The sequence below is a fragment of the Dama dama genome, chromosome 14 (genome assembly GCF_033118175.1).
Source record: "Dama dama isolate Ldn47 chromosome 14, ASM3311817v1, whole genome shotgun sequence".
In the NCBI taxonomy this organism is placed as follows: domain Eukaryota; kingdom Metazoa; phylum Chordata; class Mammalia; order Artiodactyla; family Cervidae; genus Dama; species Dama dama.
The window spans coordinates 40,865,937-40,884,235 of record NC_083694.1 but is presented as its reverse complement, the minus strand read 5'-3'; the positions used below and the strand labels follow the sequence as shown (position 1 = coordinate 40,884,235).

General features: G+C 44.5%; 1 protein-coding gene across 4 annotated transcripts in view; it reads right to left on the bottom strand.

Annotated features, from left to right (window-relative positions):
* The window catches only part of CLSTN1 (calsyntenin 1), a 74,730-nt gene extending 60,630 nt beyond the window's left edge, over positions 1-14,100 (bottom strand). For 2 of the 4 annotated variants that reach the window (XM_061160455.1, XM_061160457.1), the window contains exon 1: positions 13,804-13,926. In XM_061160455.1, coding sequence (XP_061016438.1) covers positions 13,804-13,894 — 91 coding nt within the window. In that variant the 5' untranslated portion in view covers positions 13,895-13,926. Of the gene's footprint in view, positions 1-13,803 lie in introns of all 4 variants that reach the window. The other 2 variants (XM_061160458.1, XM_061160454.1) reach the window with 2 other exon arrangements.
* Positions 14,101-18,299: the final 4,199 nt, after the last annotated feature.

Here is an 18,299-nt window from a genome sequence, read left to right as displayed (position 1 = left end):
CTGAGCCACCAGGAAAGCCCAAGAATACTGGAGTGGGTAGCCTATCCCTTCTCCAATGGATCTTCCCAACCCAGGAGTCAAACCTGGGTTTCCTGCATTGCAGGCAGATTCTTTACCAGCTGAGCTACCAGGGAAGCCCCAGTAGCTAAGTCGTGTCCAACTCTTTTTCAACCCTTCGGACTGTAGCTTGCCAGGTTCCTCTGTCCATGGGATCTCCCAGGCAAGAATACCGGAGTGGATTACAATTTCCTTTTCCAGGGGATCTTCCTGACTCAGGGATCGAACCCATGTCTCCTGCATTGGCAGGTGGGTTCTTCATCACTGAGCCACCAGGGAAGCCCTAAGACCAAGGACTTTCTGACAATGAAAGCTCCCTCCAAAATGGAAGATGCTCCCTGATTAGATGACTTCCAGTGTGGACTGGCCAACTAACACCAGTGCTCAGAGAGCATTACATCCAAAGTTTCACAATACCGTTTCTAAAGCTCTTGTCAACTCCAAAACTGTGATTTGAGCACAGTGTGAAGACTTCTGAGATATTCACATAAAAACAAGCACTACAGAATTTAAGAGTATAACTTTATGTCAATACAATGTACCTTCCTTCAGAATTTTTAATAATCCAATTCCATCATCTTTCCTGACTCAACCGCACGTGAAAATGTTCCTAACAAGTCACCCAAATGTATGCTTCCTGAATATTATTTATTACAGAAAGGAACGGGGTTAAAGATACTCTTGACTGGTCTCCAGTATGTTTCCTACTTTTCACATTCTGAGCTATAAAAAGATTATACTGACAACAATAACAACTTCACTTGTTTCCTCTATGGGAAAATGGGCTGACTGAACTAAAATGATTTCTAAAACCACTTCCTTTCTAGAATTCTAGCCATATTAATTCAGAAAGTGATTTTTTAGATAGCTAAGGAGGTTTTCTTTTCTTTTTAGTCTAGTGGTTTCAGTTGAGTTCAGTTTAGTCGCTCAGTCGCATCCGACTCTTTGCGACCCCATGAATTGCAGCACGCCAGGCCTCCCTGTCCATCACCAACTCCCAGAGTCTACCCAAACTCGTGTCCATCAAGTCGGTGATGCCAACCAGCCATCTCATCCTCTGTCGTCCCCTTCTCCTCCTGCCCCCAATCCCTCCCAGCATCAGGGTCTTTTCCAATGAGTCAACTCTTCACATGAGGTGGCCAAAGTACTGGAGTTTCAGCTTCAGCATCAGTCCTTCCAATGAACACCCAGGACTTATCTCCTTCAATGGTTTAAAAGTACAAATACTTTATGTTCTAATGCAATGATATTCAGATAACCAGTTATTTAAGTGGGAATACAAATTGTGAGATTTCAAAAGTAAAGGACTTTATCATAAACGGGGAGAAAGGATTAGATGACCTCTCAAGAGGAAATTGGATTTATGGAATGTAGACTAGCTGAGAACTAGCTCACTGGCCAACTGAGGGAAATGCCCAAAGAAACAAACAGTCATTCCCCACCTAGACAAACAGAACACGTACACACCCATGCACAACTTACTTCAGATTCTGAGAACACCCCAAAAGATTTTTCAGGAAAGTAAAGCAAACAGACTTCTTTTATTGTGGTAGTTACAAAAACATTTTTACAATGGTATCAGTCATTTAAAAGTCTCAAAAGGCCCATATTGTAAAGAAAAACAAAGACATTAACCTTTCTGTTTAAGTATTGAACTTTTTTTTTTTAAAAAAAGACAAATTTTCCCCAGATTTCATCTAGAAAACATTAATGAGTAATTATACACTACCAAAGAAAAATTCAATAAACCTGATTTTTAACACGTTCTCATACTTTGTCACCTATTCTTGCCTTCTCCCTCATTAAAAACGTGTCCCATAGTGAACTTAAAAAGAAAACCAAAAAAAAAAAAAAAAAAAAAAAACGAAAGAAAACCAAAGGAATAATCCGTAAACACACAAGAGCTGGACTGATAAACGGAGAGCACTGACTGCCCACTTGTAAGGGTCCTTCTTTGGCAGCAGAACATGCTGCAACAATAGGCAAAGCCAGTCTATAATGAGGGCCATTAAGTCCCATCTTCCACAGTCAAGAAAGCAAGTGACAATGTAAATAAGAGGAAGACATGATACAGGATGGAGAAGGAAATGACAACCCACTCCAGTATTCTTGCTTGGGAAATCCCACGGACAGAGGAGCCTGGCAGCCTATGGTCCACGGGGTCCCTAGAGAGTCAGACACGACTTACCAACTAAACAACAACAAATGATTACAGGAATAAGTGAATTCACCCTAATTTCTCTCCCCTTTTAAGTAAATCACTTGCAAGCTTTGCTTTGCTGCTTCAACTAGTACTTAGAAGCAGAGTTCTGGTGACACGGTCTCCAGCTGCATTTCGACATCAACCACTGCCCCAGGGCACCAGCTGTCAGAAGTTGGTGGGAAGACTCCTGTGGAGGGAGGGGGTCCCCAAGACCCTCTAAAGGTCTCCTCACAAAGTCTCCCTTTTCCAGTTACATGTCTCGTGAGGCCAAATTTTCTTCACCTACTTCAACCAAACAACAGACAGCAAAAAGTTGAATGCAGAATCCCCATGCCTTCCCTTAAATTCAATGAAAGGGATTAACAAAAATATAAAGCAATGCTAGTCTTCCTAGTAAATTGCTTTTTGTTTTGAAATATGGAGGGTTTTTGTTTGTTTTTGTCTTTTGTTTTTTCTTTGGGCCACTCTATGCAGCATATGGGGATTTTATTATTTCCCCAACCAGGGATTGAACCCGTGGCCCCTGCAGTGGCACCAGAGTCCTAACCACTGGACTATCATGGAATATGCAGTTATTCTTTATCAAAAATATGTTGTTACCATCTAATTGGCTATTACTGCTATTTTAAATAAATTAACAACTATTTTAATATTAATAGGTTCTCAGTTTAATTTCTGATAGAGTGAATATTGAGAGATAAAAATCACATAAACACAAGTTCCTGGAGGTCCTCAACAATTCTTGAGAGCATGGGGTTCCTGAGCCCAAACAGTCTGGAAATCCTACAGGACTAGTTAAATAGATCCTACCCCAGCCCGCTAATGGACTGTTACACCCACCATACATGAGACAAATGTTTAATGAATGACACTGAGAAAGTTGTAAAATACGCTGTATAAAATCAACTCATTTCTTTACAATTTTGACTTATGTAGATAATTTTCTATAAGAGAAAGAAAAAAATCTAGAGATAAGATACAAAAGTGTTAAGACTAAGGATCTCACAAAGGTAGTATTTTAGGTCATTTTATCTTTTTCTTTTTTGTACTAAATTGTATTACAGTGCAGGGGGGGTGCGGAATTTGGAGCAGCATTTCCCAAAGTGTGTACCATGCAACACCAGCGCCACACAGGCTCCAGAGGAGTTCAACTTAGTTGGATAAATGCTGATTATACCCGGGCTCAGTAACCTTCAACACACATGATGATACTAGAAGTTCCAAGAAGTCACACAGTAATGAAACGTGTTTAACTGCATGTCCCAAACTTAGGTGACCAACAGACCCTTTGGCTTCCCTGGTCGCTCAGAAGGTAAAGAATCTGCCCGCAGTGTGGGAGATCCAGATTTGATACCTGGGTCGGGAAGATCCCCTGGAGAAGGAAATGGCAACCCGCTCTAGTATTCTTGCCTGGAGAATTCCACGGACAGAAGAGCCTGGCTGGCTAGTTCGTGGGGTCAAAAAGAGTTGGTCATGACTGAGCGGCTAACACTCACTCACTTAACGCCTATCCATATACCATCCTTAACGCTGCCTCAGAGATCAACTTATCCTATATAACAATTCAAGGAGGAAGCCCATCCTTTAGTATTTACTGTCAGAAGTCACCATTATTTAGAAAGGATGACCTCCAGAAACGACACCTAAAAACTTCAATTGAGAATTTGGGGGGTTATGTCAAGCACATTTTTTTTTTACATTTTCTTTAGTAAAATAATTTTATGAAGGAGTAAATTTAATTCATAGATTCAGGAACCTGGAAATTCAAGAAAAGTTTTCAATAGCACTTTTTTCCCTTTTTTATTTTTGACCTTGCCACAGTATGTGGGATCTTAGTTCCCTGACCAGGGATGGAATCCACACACCATGCCCCGGAAGTGTGGCATCTCTACCACACTGAACCACCAGACAAGTCCCTTGAGTAGCAATTCTTCAGTAAAATTTTCTTTGATGAAAACATTCAGTACATTGGAGCAAACGACACCCACCAGTGAGTACTCTCCTGAGAGGATGACCTGCACAAGCAGGCATTCCCCACGTGGCTGACACACCACCCGGGGCCCAGGGGCCGCTGACAGCCTGCATCTCCTCCCTTCCGCTGCCTCTCTTCCCTTCCAGGACCACGGTGAACAGGCCACACTCCCTCCCTTTCCTCTCACTCAGATCCTCAGGCTCCTCTGTCCTTCTCGACCTTTCTCTTCCTTCTGGGCTCTTCCATCCAGGCCTGAGCCAACATGTCTCACATTCTCTGAAGCTACTCTACAACGTTAAGACCTGCGTACCACAAAACATGAACTAGCACTTCACTGTTGATTAATGATTAATATTAAAATATATAGCATGTTATAATGGTGATTGTGTGTGATGTGTGTTACTGCAAATTTGCTTGATTTTCACTCGTTCCGGATTAAACTGGTTTCTGACCATCACTTTTGGAGTTTAAGCAGTTTGTAACAATGTATCCATGGAAAAACATAATCCGAATTCCAATTTGTATTCCTAATAAAGCAGTATGAATTGCTTTTTCAGGTTATCTGGGAATCAGAAATGGATCCCAGGAAACAATACATCAAGACAAAGCTGGTTGAAGGCAGCTGAAAAACAGGCAGAAGACAGCACGGAGCTGGGTGTGGGGGTAGGTAGACAAGGAGCCTCACGTGGGCTGAGTTCAGCCCACCCAGGCAATCTGAGAAGTAAAACGTGCCTGAGAGTTTGGGCAGACAAGACCTAAATCTGACCAGTTAGACACGGGTTAACTTGTTAGCCACCAGTGGGGGTTTCCTCAGATGTCGGGGTTCCACCACTTCCCGCTGCACTGGCCTACCTCCGTTACCCTGTCTGTACTTGGGTTTCCAAAGATGAGCAAGTACAGTCAGGACTGCTCTGCTCCAAGGCAAAGCTTTGGCCCCAAATACCTGTCGGCTCGCCTACACCCCTGAGTTGAGTTTCCAGACAAAACAGAAACTTCAGGAAACACTTTAGCCTTCTCCCTTCAGGCTTAAACAACCAAAACCTGGCCTGAGTGGCCCATGTTTGCTTTCTCATTGCCCCTGGCTTCACACTGTTCGTCAGCACTGAAAACCACGTAAGCAAACACCATTTTAATAGAAAAGAAAAAAAATGCAATGAAGACATACTTGCCTTATGCATTGCTTTTTTAAAGTAGTAATAAACTCAGCAAACCTTTCAATACTCAGAAAGGAGTAATTCTAGAAAAAATGGGGTTAATAAACTCTATCAAATGAATAAATAAATATATGTTAATTACTGGCATTTATGACCTTTCTAAAACATTTCATCAAACAAGTATTAATACTGCAGCTATTATGAATTGAAGTCACCATTAGGGGAAAGGCGAGACTATGTTATTAAATTATTCCACTGGTACATCTTCCTCCAAATAGAAAAGGTTTTTAAAATGTCAGATTTCACATGAAAAAGCATTTCACTCGTTTTCCATTCTAGGCTTTGAATGTTTCTAAGATACTTGTAAGCTGCCTCTCTTAATTAGGCAGGAGGAGGCTTCATACACTTGGGCATGGACTTTTGAAAATCCCTGCCAAATGCAAGTGCTGTATTCAGGAATCATGGGTAGATATTAATGGATATTTACAAGCAACTCAGAAGCAAGATCAGAACACTTCCAGTTCAGGGCTTTATAATTCAGGCTGAGGGATTATCAAGGAACCCTCCCATTAACCCAGTACTAGCAGAGGAGGTGCTTAAAGGCTGAGAATGGCCACTGCCCACCTCTCAGCCTCCCCACCATTCTCTGTAATGGTGGTCCAAAGTGATAGCAGCTCAGGGAGAAAATTAAATTCAAGCCAGTGCATTCTGCTCTTTACCAGCCACTCGGATAAACGTTAGAAACAAAAGGCAAAAAAGGAAAAGATTAGGGATTATCCAAGAATTTTAATTATTTCTGTTATCCTTGCTACTAATTACATGAGTAATAGGAAACTGGCATGAATTAGTCATGGCTTTTTCAAGGTAAACATAATCTGCTTGACGCAAAGGGCTTTAATCCTGCAAATCAAAAGTGGCCCTATTCCTCAATTAGTGTCTACCTCCGATGAGCTCTGTGAACCGAGCACAGTCTGCCCTTCGCCAGGTGCTAGGGGACATGGCAGAGCGTGAAGCCTCCACCCCGAGGCCACCAGGGAATAAAAGTCTTCACCAGCGGGGGGTGGGGGTGGGGGGGGGTGGGGTGGGGGTGGAGGGTGGGTGGGGGTAGGGGTGGGGATCTGTGGGGAGGTGTCACCCGGGAGGGCTGGGGCTTCATCTGAGAGGGTGCCCAGAGGACCAAGGGCTCTGGCTAAAATCTCAGTCTCAGGACCATATTCAATTAATTCCCTGGCCATATTAAGTCTACCAATACTCAGGGCCAGTTTCCTGGGTTTCCTGGGCGTGCTGGGCCCCACACTTGGTTTAATGCTCTGCTGCCATCTTGAAACTCCTAATAGTGTTTGAACAAAGGAGCCCCACACTTCGATTATGCAGCTGGTCCCATCAATATTCATCATTAACTACATCTTAAATATGCAAAATTAAATGTGACTGGATTCTGCCTTTCAGATGGAATACATTTTGCTCTTTAAGAGCCACTTAATAGACAACCTCATGCAAATCATTCTCAAGTTCTACACTATCTACAAAGTTTATGACCTTCAATTTTTTTTTCTTGGCATTTCTTAAAATGAAAGCACTGTATTAATACTTTTAAGATTTAGGAAGTGCTCAGAATGAATGCATCTTCACTATACATTAAGTAGGTATTAGAGAAAGATGACATTCATTTTTACTATTTTAAAATTCACTTTCAATCTAAAGACATATTTCTAAGTGTTTTATACAATGATTGAAGACTAGCTAAATCATGAATAGTTTAAAGAATAAATCAAAGGACCAAACTAATTTACTTTAACAGTACTTTCTAGGTAATCAAATCTAGGCAATGAAAAGGTAATGAATGAAGAAATCTTATTTTCTAAACTAGTCACAGTTTAAGAATTCTAGTTGTTTCTTAGAATACCTTTCATAAAGCCCAGCCCTAGCTATCTACTCTGCTTTGTGACCGGGGTGAACCCCATCACTGGGTCAGTGGCATTGTATTGTACTAGCTCATTTCTCAGACCACAGGCAGAAATGGCAGGCAGCCGGGGCGGGGGGGGGGGTGCCTTGGGGAGCTGGGGCGTGGATACTAGGTTACATTTGCTCTCAGTCTGGGTGTCTGCAGAGTCTTCAAGGACTGGTAAGATTTTGTCCTAAGGAGAGTTGACTGAGGTACCAAACAATGCTTTGAAGAAAACAGGTGCTTTGTGAGCCAGTGAATGCCCAGGCTGGATGATCAATTTTCAGGGACGTGTGAAGAATCATCTGTCTTACACAGACGGCTACTTGAGTTCCTGCGTGCTGGTAGTTCAGATGGTAAACAATCTGCCTGCAATGCAGGAGACCTGGGTTTGATCCCTGGGACCGGGAAGATCCCTTGGAGAAGGAAATGGCTGCCCACTCCTGTATTCCTGCCTGGAGAATCCATGGACAAAGAAGCCTGGCAGACTACAAGTCCATGGGGTCCAAGAGTCAGACAAGACTGAGCAACTGATACTTTCACTTTTTTTCTACTTGAGTGCAGAGGACCAGAATGATATGGGAGATGGAGGGAGAGAAGGAAGGAGCTGGTTGGATGAAATATTTATGCTGAGTGGAGCAAAAAAAAACTCAGCAACTTAAAACTGTCATAAGAAAACCCTTAGACAATTGTGAGATATGTATCTCATTAGAAAGACACTCCTGGGAGTGATTACAGAGGTCAGGACTGAATGTAGAGTGGTGTGGCAACTCTGGAAAACAGTTTGGTAGTTCCTCAAAATGCTAAACACAGAGTTAAAAGGTTCAGTAACTCCACTCCAGTTATATACCCAAGAGAACTGAAAATACATGTCCACACAGAAATCTGCACATGTATGTTCACAGTAGCAATATTCATAGTAGCCACAATGTGGAAAATAACCCAATGTCCATCAACTGAGGAATGAATATACAAAATGTAGTCTGTCCCTCAGTATGGAATACTGTCTTTGTCTGGGCCCTATAACAAAATACCATAGACTGAGTGGCTTATAAACAACAGTAATTTATTTCTCACAGTCCTGGAGACTGGGAAGCCCAAGATTAAAGTGCCAGCAGATTCAGGGTCTGGGGAGTGCCCACCTCCTGGTTCACAGCCATCTTCTTGTTGTATCTGCCGGTGGCAGAAGGGGCCAGGGAGCTTTCTGGGGTCTCTTGTGCAAGGGCACTGACCCCATTCATGAGAGCCCCACCCTCATGACCGAATCACTTCCCCAGAGACCCCACCTCAAAATACCATCACATTGAGAATTAGGTTTCAATAGTATGAATTTTGGAGGGACACATACATCCAGTCTATAGTAAATATTGTTCAGTCTTAAGATGGAATGAGGCACTGATCCCTGCTATGATGTGGATAAACCCTGAAAACATCATGCTAATTGAAAGAAGATAAGGCCACATGTTGTATGATTCCACTGACATGAAATGTCCAGAATAGAGACAGTAGATTACTGGTTGCTGGGGGGGAATGGGGAAGGGGGAATTTGGAGTGACTGCTAAGGGCTTTCATCACTTCTTTTTAGAGTGATGAAATGTGCTGAAAGTAGATAGATACTGGTGATGGTTGCACAACTGGTAAATATACTAAAATCATCAAACTGTATACTCCAAAAGGGTGTATATTATAGAATGTGAATTACATTTCAGTAAACCTGCTTTTCCCCCCAAGTTTTTATTGAAGTTGTTACAGTACTGTTTCTGTGTTAAGTTTTTGGTTTTTTGGCCACAAGGAACATGGGATCCAAGTTCTCCGACCAGGGACCAAACCTGCAGCCCCTTCATTGGAAATAAATCTGTTTTTAAAATGAAGAGAGACGCAGGAAGAGTCTTCTTTTGCCCTAAAACAATACGTTCCAGAAAGTACAGATCAAAGTAGACTTGAAGATTAGCAGACTTGACAGAAGTTCTTGTCCTGAGAGAATTACGGTCCAAAACATATTCACGTCTGACCAAAGATGAAAAAAGAAAAACACAATTCTTCCTCTATTGTGCTACTGCATACCTCTTACTGGGGTTCTGGAATGGACGTTAACTTTCAGATGTGTTTTAAAGGTTTTTAAGATGTTCTAAATTCAGTTACTTTGAAGCAACTGAATCTTCCCAGAGAACTTTGAAAGTAAAAAAAAAAAACCCTTAGCAACAAATCTTGTGAAAAATTTTAATCTAATAATAATATCACCCTACAGCTAAAGAAGGAAATGAACAAAAATAGCCCTAAAACATAGGGAAGAACGGACCTATCACATAGGGGACAACTGGATGCTATGCTCAAATCCTAGGTGATGGAGGCTCCACGGAAAAACCAACCCCTTGAATCAGGCTGATGCGCTGGCAGGGGGACCATCACAGCCTAAAGGCTCCTAACTCTGGCCTTTGATAGCCTTTACTGGTGTCAAGATGTCACTCCTGAGGGTTTGGTTTTTGTTGTTTTTTAACAGTGCAAGAACATGACACTGCATAAATCATTTCCACCAACTCTGAACCCATTTACATTCCTGAGGCTCTACTAAAATCTGTATTTTATCACGAATCAGTATCTTAAATTTCAAGATACATTGCTTAAGTATCTCTGCTGTCACCAACTCATAACCACAGAAAAAGCAAGGTATATTTTTAAAACCCTAATGATCTAAAACCTCAATTAATCAGAACAAGTGAGAAATAACTCATGATTTTCAGAATAACCAAATATACTTTGTTTCAAACCTTACAAATGAAAACTCTATGCAAAACATTACATTTTATTGTCTTAGAAAACAATAATTCAATCACTTATTTCATTTCTTAGAAATTTAACATCCCTCAGGTTCCTCATTTTAAACATCAAGAATTGGCTTAGTGGGACTTCCCTGGCGGTCCAGTGGTTGGGACTTTGCCTTCCAAGACAGCAGGGTGCAGGTTCAATCCCTGGTCAGGGAGCAAAAATCCCACATGCATTGTGGCCAAAGCATGGAACAGAAACAATACTACAACAAATTCAGTGAAGACTTTGAAGGTGGTCCATATCAAAAAAGACAAAAAATTGGTTTAGTAAGCTTAACCAAGTCCTGAAACTAGTGTCATGGAACTATAGCATTTTCCAATTTCAATAAGAAAATAATGCTGTATTTCACAAAAATTCCAATTATTAGATTATATCCCTCATACCTAAGACTTAATTCATTGTTTTCTTTTTGGCTCAAAAATCAAATAGTACTGACCCACATAATATGTGATATGAATGCTTAAAATTTTCTTTTGAAACAGAATTTCTAGGAAACTGCTAGGTTTTCTGCTTCTTTTCCTGAAAGTAGCATTCAGCCAAAAGCTAGGTTCCAGTCAACTGAGGGTTCCAGTTAACCAAGTCATAGCTCTTAAATTGCAACACATTCAGAATCATTAATATTATTTCTTTAGTAGTTATAGGTCTCATGTGAAATAAATATATTTACTTTCAGCAATAAAAAAATTAGGTATAATATTTAAGTCTATGATAAACTTATTTTCCCTCAAAATTGCTTCTGAAAAGCAAGGTAACAAAGTAAGAAACTGTTTTCCCATAAGGTGAGAATTACACTATTTTTGAAACATGACCTCAACGTGGTAACCACAGAGTTACAGTCTACAAAGCCGTTTAATGATCTAATGTCCCAACACTGCAATGAATAGAATGAATCCTTGAAAAATTACCCAACAGTGACTTCTTATATCCATGTTGTAGAATTCAAGTTCCTTTGGATTCTATGTCTGTAACGCTTTTCTCAGCATGAAACGTCTATGTCAGGTGAAAATCAGGATGTAAAAAACACACTGTGGTGTCTAAACTGAACACAATTATACATTTTATTCGTTCACACAGCAGAGAGTCCACCCAGTGCAGGTGACAGGATACACAGGCCAACAGCACAGACCACTCTGGGGCGTGTGTTCCAGTGAGGGGAGGCAGGCGCTGAACAGAGTAAGTAAATAACAGAGCGAGTCAGGATCGGGTAAGTGCCATGGAGAAGCAGAAAGTGAAGCAGAGGAGGGAGGATTCAGGGGTTCAGAGAGATGAAATTTCAACCAGGATGGTGAGCAGAGGCTCTACCGAGAAGCCTGTGTGCAAACGGGAAAATAACAGTGCATGTTATTTATTTAGCTTCGAAATGCATTCCAAGATTGCATTTGTTCTTATTTAGTAGCCATATAAACTTTCTATTTTCTCTATTTCAGTTTTCTATTTCCTGATCATTGACAGACTGGAGAAGAAAGCAGGCAGCCTCGGAAATTTCTCCTAGTTTTCTGGTTTACTTGATTTTTTTTTAAAGAGAACTTTAGCTACAATTAAAGTGAAATTTAGGGTTCTCCATAAAACAATGAATAGTCAAAATGGAATTCATATTATAAACCTTAGAGCAGCTTAGGTTATCTTCCTCCCATTGTTTTTAAAGGCAGCTAGAGTATGAACCAACAGATCATAGTGTCACACTGTCTGGCAGGATTAAGAATTCACGTATTAGCTGAAAAGATCATCTTTTAAAAAGAGCCCACAGAAGGAGTCTCCACAAATTGCCTGTTTATGTACAAAATATGTTTGTAATAGCTCAAAAGAAAACCGTTTTATTCGCATTTCATGGAACACATTTTCTAACTTGTAAGCTAGAAAAAGAAAAAAACAAAACCAACAATACAACAGGATAACTGAGGTTTAAAATGCTTTTATTTTGAAGACTAAAAATTCTTAAATACTAAAAATGCACCAAGAAATCTTACAGAAAGTTAGCAAATGACAAAGGACTCGAGTCCTCAATGTGTCTTTCATGTGAGATTTCTGTTAGTCTGCCATAAAAACCATACTTAATAGCTGAAATCTTCAGCAATGCTAATAGGCTAATAATTAGCCCATTGCTAATTCAATAATGAACAGTAAATGTAGATGAGTGGACACACTTAAGAAAAATGTGGAGTTTTAATAAGAAATATTATCACTGACTAAACTAAATACACTTGTTCCCCAAATATCCAATCCCAGCACATATTTTTAAGCTGTGTGGGTTTTCCCCAAGAGAAGCAAACTTTGACATTTTTTCTTGGCTATATTAAACTTACAGACCTCCATCCCACATCTGGAAAGAACATTCCAAACTCAGCTTGATGTAACTTTTAAAAATTAAATTGAGAGCAATTAGATACATAGTGACTGAGATTTGAATTTGACAGAGTCAACAGAATGTTAGAAATGAAATAAATGAAAGAAGTATTCAAAGTTTATCATCCTCAATGTGAAGAAAGGAACATAGAACAAAAGATGCATTTGCCTCTCCTGCCCTTTAATTTGTGAACACCATACTTCTCTCGATATGTCATGCCCAGAAAGAGAAAATGAGATTTTTCTAAAAAGCCTTGCTAAATTGAAATATGACCATTCCATCTGGCCTTCCATCAATCCTCCCTCCCTCCAATTTTTATTTAAAAAAACCATAAGCACAGATCTAAGTACTCTCTATAGACTACACCTAGATTACTTTGCTTCAAGGCCGAGAAAAATGTTTACCATTCCAAGATCCACTCCGAAGCATATATCTGCAATGCGTAAGCTTTTCGTTGGCAAGATCAGTCAATATCAAGAGGTGTGCAACGTTTAAAAGGTTAAGTGGTTGAAGGTTAAAAAATAACAACAAAACAATCGATTCACTAAAAAATATTTTTTTGTCAAGTTACCATAAAATAATTTCGACCCTAAGAATTCAAACAGGGGTTTCTCCTATTTGTATGGTGTAAATTAACCGTCAGAAAAACTGCACCAATGTATTGGGGGCGGAAGAGAAGAAGATTTCTAACACCAGGTGAGACCACGGTCGTAAACCTCATCACAATTTCACCTTTGGGTGAAAAGGTGGGAGGGGAGCCAAAAGTTTCATCTCTGCTCCTTTGAAAATAGACGTTGAAAAGACCCTGGAAGGAGACGGAAAGGGGCGCAGATGCCGCGTCAGCGGTTGCAGCCGCAGATAATCGGGATCTGGGAAGGAATGCGGGGGAGTGGGCTCTTATGTAAGCATACACCAAAAATTGTGCATGCACCCCCAGCTTGATGGACATCTGATCAAACAACACAGGCACACGGCATCCCTCCCCGAGAATGCAGCCCCAGCATGCGGGCGCTGCCGAGAAAGGCGGACCGATCCTTCGGCCCGTCCGCACGTCCCCCCCACATCCGTGCAGCCACCACCCGGACGAGGGTGCAATGCGGGCGGCCAGGGCCCCGGTGCGGCGCCCAAAACGTAACCTGGTTTCCCACCCCCCACCCCCCCCCACCCCCCGCGGCGCCTGCAACGCGCGCGCACGGCCTCCTGAGCCCCGACCCAGAGCCGCTCGCCTGGTCCCGACCCCCCGCTTCCCGACCCTGCTCCCGGCGCTCGGCCCCCGCGCCCCGACCCGGCCCGGGGGCTTACCTCGCGAGGCCCAGACCCCGCCGCTGCACAGCAGCCCGGCCAGCAGCAGCCAGGCGGCCGGGGCCAGCGCGGGCGCAGGGCGGCGCAGCATCGCTCCGGCTCCCGGCGCCGCGGCCGGCCCGAGGCGAGAGCGGCAGGGACGCTCGTGGGGCGCCGAGCGAGGCTCTCGCGACCCGGAGCCGGCTGCTTGCCGCCGCGGCGAGCACCGGGGTCCGAGGAGGAGCCGCCGCCGTGACGCTGGGCCGCGGGCGCCCTCCCCTCGGCGAAGGCAGCGCTTCGCTTGAGGCAGCGGCAGCAACTAAGATGGCGGCGGCGCTCTCTCTCGGGTCCGGCGAGGGTACCCGGCCGGGGGCGGGGTGGTGGCGGGAGGGGCGGGGAGGGGAGCGACGGCGAGGCGCGCGCGCGGCGGCCCGGGGAGCGCGCGGGGCGTGGGGTGGGGGCGGGGCGCGCGCGCCTCCGAGTGCGCCCGCGGGGTCGCGCCGGGAGACAGACTCCCGAGAGGTTGGGAAAGGCCCGGGCTACGGAGGGGGCTGCGTCCCCCGCCCCGGTCGGCTGCTGCAGCTGAGGGCATCAACGCCTCCTTCCCACGCGCGCTCCGAGGCTCCCGAGCCGACCTAGCGGTACCCTGGGGCGCGTGCCTCCCCTTTCTCCCCTTCCCATCCCCACCCCCAAGGATGCAGACCCCGTTTGGAGGGTGCAGCCCAGGACCGCTGAGCGACAGCACCCTGTGCCACTTCGAGCAAGTCACGTCGCCTCCTAGAACCTCGGCGTCCTCTTCTGCCAAGTGGAGGTGCTGAGGGAGCTTGCGGGGTCGCAAAAGGTGTTCAAGGAGACGAGGTCAGCGAAACGCGCTTTGTAAACAGTCAAGGCTACGCAGCACGTGCTGCGGTGGTTCCACCTCTGGGAAAGGGCATGCTTGCCCCAAGCCCATAGTGAATTTGTAAGTTAGGGGTCCCTCCATTTGCTGAAGAAATCCGTATGTGGCTTTTTAAAGCCGGTGGTGCGGGTGCCCTTTCTAGATCTTAATGTGATGCTAACGGTCCCTTGAAAATGCAGAGATCGAAATGGATTAAAAAAAAAAAAGGATCCCTTTACAGCTCTCTCAGGTCCTTCTCTTCTCCTCCTGTCCTGGGGACCCTACTTTCTCCCGCCCCCATCCCTGGGGCTGCTTCACACCAGAGGAAAGGACCAGAACAGTCATGGATGGTCTCCCGCAAGCCATAGAGCCACCGTACTTTACTGGCTCCATTTTGCAGAGAGACAAACTAAGGCGAAATGACTTTCCCGGTTGAGACCACTGCTGTAAAAAGATCAGCCCTCAAGGACAGGGCTGGCATGAGGGAGACACCCACAGCCAAAGTTAAACAGCAATAAAATGTTAATTATTGAAGACTCTGCTGGAAGAGCTATCAGAGGTAATTTACAGCACAGTGATTGGCACAGTGATTGTCCGGCCATGTTTGCTGAGAAGGTCTGGCTGGCTGGTGGGCTTTGTGGGGACCAGCTTGGGGTGGGGGTGGGGTGAAGGAGGGTGGGCAGCCCAGGAGGGTGGGCAGCCTGGGAGGCTGGGAGGAGAATGAGTCACTAGGATTGTGAAGAGCAGAGGACTTATTTAGGAGAGTAGTGGGCGAAGAGTCCAAAAAAGGTAGACTGTGGCCAGAGGGAAGTGCCTGAAATGTCAGAAAGAGGGATTTGGACCGAATCCTACAAGCCACAGGAAGCCTTGAAGAGCAATGAGCAGAGGCGTGATGTGACCTTGGAGGGAGTTTCAAAGCCATCTGTGTTGGAATATGCTCCTTCTTGTCTTTGTGCCTCAAAGTCATCCTCCTCCAAAGCCTAAAGACTCCACCTCTGCTCCCCCGCCCACCTGGCCCCTGAACCCGACCAGGCTCCCATGGGTGGACCCTTCCCAAGACACCTGCCTGGCCCTTGCGGTCTCTAAGCCACGCCCACCCCCTCCTTCCAGCCAGCACTGCAGAGTCATACTCTCCGGACGTGGCTGTTGCCTCCCTGGTTCCCAGATACTCCCTGCTGCCACCTCATCAGGTCCAGACAGCTCTGCTGGGCTTCCCACCCCTCAAGCCTAGGCCCCACCCAGCTGAGTTCAGGATCCACTGTCTCAACACTAACGGAGCTCAAGTTCATTCCTTCCCAGAGCCAGCATCACGTGGCATGCCAGCATCACGTGGCACACCATCCACAACCTGTGCCCTGAGCCTCCAGTGCTCCTGGTACACTTCTGAGCTGCCTCCTCCAGGAAGCCCTCCAGACTCTCAGGCCCGCCCTCCATAAACCCACACTCTCTGAACTTGGTCACCCAGGCTTAATAATCTGCTTTTTTTTTTGCAGTTGACTGACTACTCCCCATATGTCCTTTTCTCCTCCATGCTATTGTAGTGGGAAGAACCAGTGCTGGTTCAGTCAGACAGCACTGGCTGATAATTCTGGCTCCTGCTACTTCAAATGATCTTGGACAAGTTACAAACCTTCTGAGTCTCTGCTCACTTGTGAAATAGGATAATGATACCTCTTTCCTAGAGTTGTGAGGATTAACTGAGATGATACTGAACTTCCCTAGTGGTTCAGTGGCTAAGACTCCAAGCTCCCAATGCAGGGGGCCAGGGTTCGATTCCTGGTCGGGGAACTAGATCCCACATGCCACAGCTGAGAGTTCATGTGCTGCAACTAAAGATCCCACATGCCATAACTAAGACCTGGTGCAGCCAGATAAATAAATATTTTTTAAAATTAATGAGATGAGGCAATTTAAGTGCCTCACGGAGACTGTATATATGGACACGACTGAGCAACTGAACTGAACTGAACTGATACATATATGTGTGTATATATATATATATATATACTATATATACCTAATATATATTAGGTCTAAAAGTATGGTATAGGGGATTCCCTGGTGGCTCAGCGGTAATGAATATGCCTGCCAATGCAGGAGACACAGGTTCAATCCTTGGGTCAGGAAGATCCCCTGGAGAAGGAGATGGCAACCCACTCCAGTATTCTTGCCTGGGAAACCCCATGGACAGAAGAACCTGGTGGGTTACAGACCATGGGGTCACAAAGAGTTGGACACAACTTAGCGACTCAGTTCAGTTCAGTTCAGTTCTTAGTTGTGTCCGACTCTTTGCGACCCCATGAATCGCAGCACGCCAGGCCTTTCCTGTCCATCACCAACTCCCGGAGTTTACTCAAACTCATGTCCATCGAGTCGGTGATGCCTAAACAACAAGAAAACTATGGTAGTGTCTTCTTTTCCTTCAGGAGGCTTCTGAGCTCCTAATGTACTGCTGAACGCACAGTAGGTACTCAATAAACACTCCTTGATGAAATAAATGAATTGTGTTAGTTTTTTTAATTATTATTATTATGGAGATCACATCTCAGTAAAAAAAAATACCCTGTAGGTTTCCAGGGACCTTGGAGACTTGCAAAACATAAAATCAGAAAGGAATAATCTCAGAACTATGTTTTGAGTCAATAAGCTGATGCCAAGAGGGAAAATGTAATGTATTCAGTTCTGTAAGAAACACAAACAGAAGCTCTTTGGTGTCTGCAATCCTGATCCCTTTATCTTCTCTCCCTCTCTGTCCTTTAGAGAAACAGAGCAATAGATCTAAGCAGGTCCATCAGCAGGTGGGCAGGCAGGCAGCCCCAGAGCTCAGTGAAGCCTGCATATGCCGAGATTTTGCCCACAAGAGAGTTCCTGCAGCTGCAGGACTCAGCTTGAGCATGTTGGAAACCAGGGAAACCAGTGAACTCAGCCTCTGGTTGGCCTGACAATAGCCTCGGCCATATTGGCACTTTTCACAGGACTCCATGTGATGGATTAGTTAATCCTCAAAATGGCCCTGAGATGGGGATCGATCCAGACTTAGGCTGTGGGTAGCAGAGATGGTTCTTGCCTGAGCTGAGCCAGCTGCTGACCCAGCAGCAGTCCTAGTAGTAGTCCTGGAGCAGGGAGAAATGAGGCACCACCCAGGTCCATCCTTAGGGGGAGACTGGGAGGATGAGCCGGTGCCTTTGTCTTTTGAATGTATAGTCAGCCTGTCTGTGCATTAAGTAGAGAGGACACAGAATGTTCATGGGGCTGCATCCTTTGAAATGGCTTTTACTATTAATAATAACAACAACCTGTGTACTGAACTCTTTTCCTGAAAGTGCCGTATCACTTTGGCCTCCAGCAACCCTTTCCAGAAGGTACTTTTATGGTTCTAGATGAGAAAAATGGAAAATGTGCTCAAGAGCTAATTGCTAGAAAGGACATCTGGGATTCAGTTTCATGTCTCAGCCTGCACAGTACCTTCGCCGCTACTTGAAACGACACCTCAGATGGCAGCTTCTCTGGTGGCTCAGTGGTAAGGAATCCAGCTGCCAGTGCAGGAAACATGGGTTCGATCCTTGATCTGGGACGATCCCACGTGCGAAAGAGCACCTAAGCCCGTGCGCCACAACTCCTGAGCCTGTGCTCTAGAGCC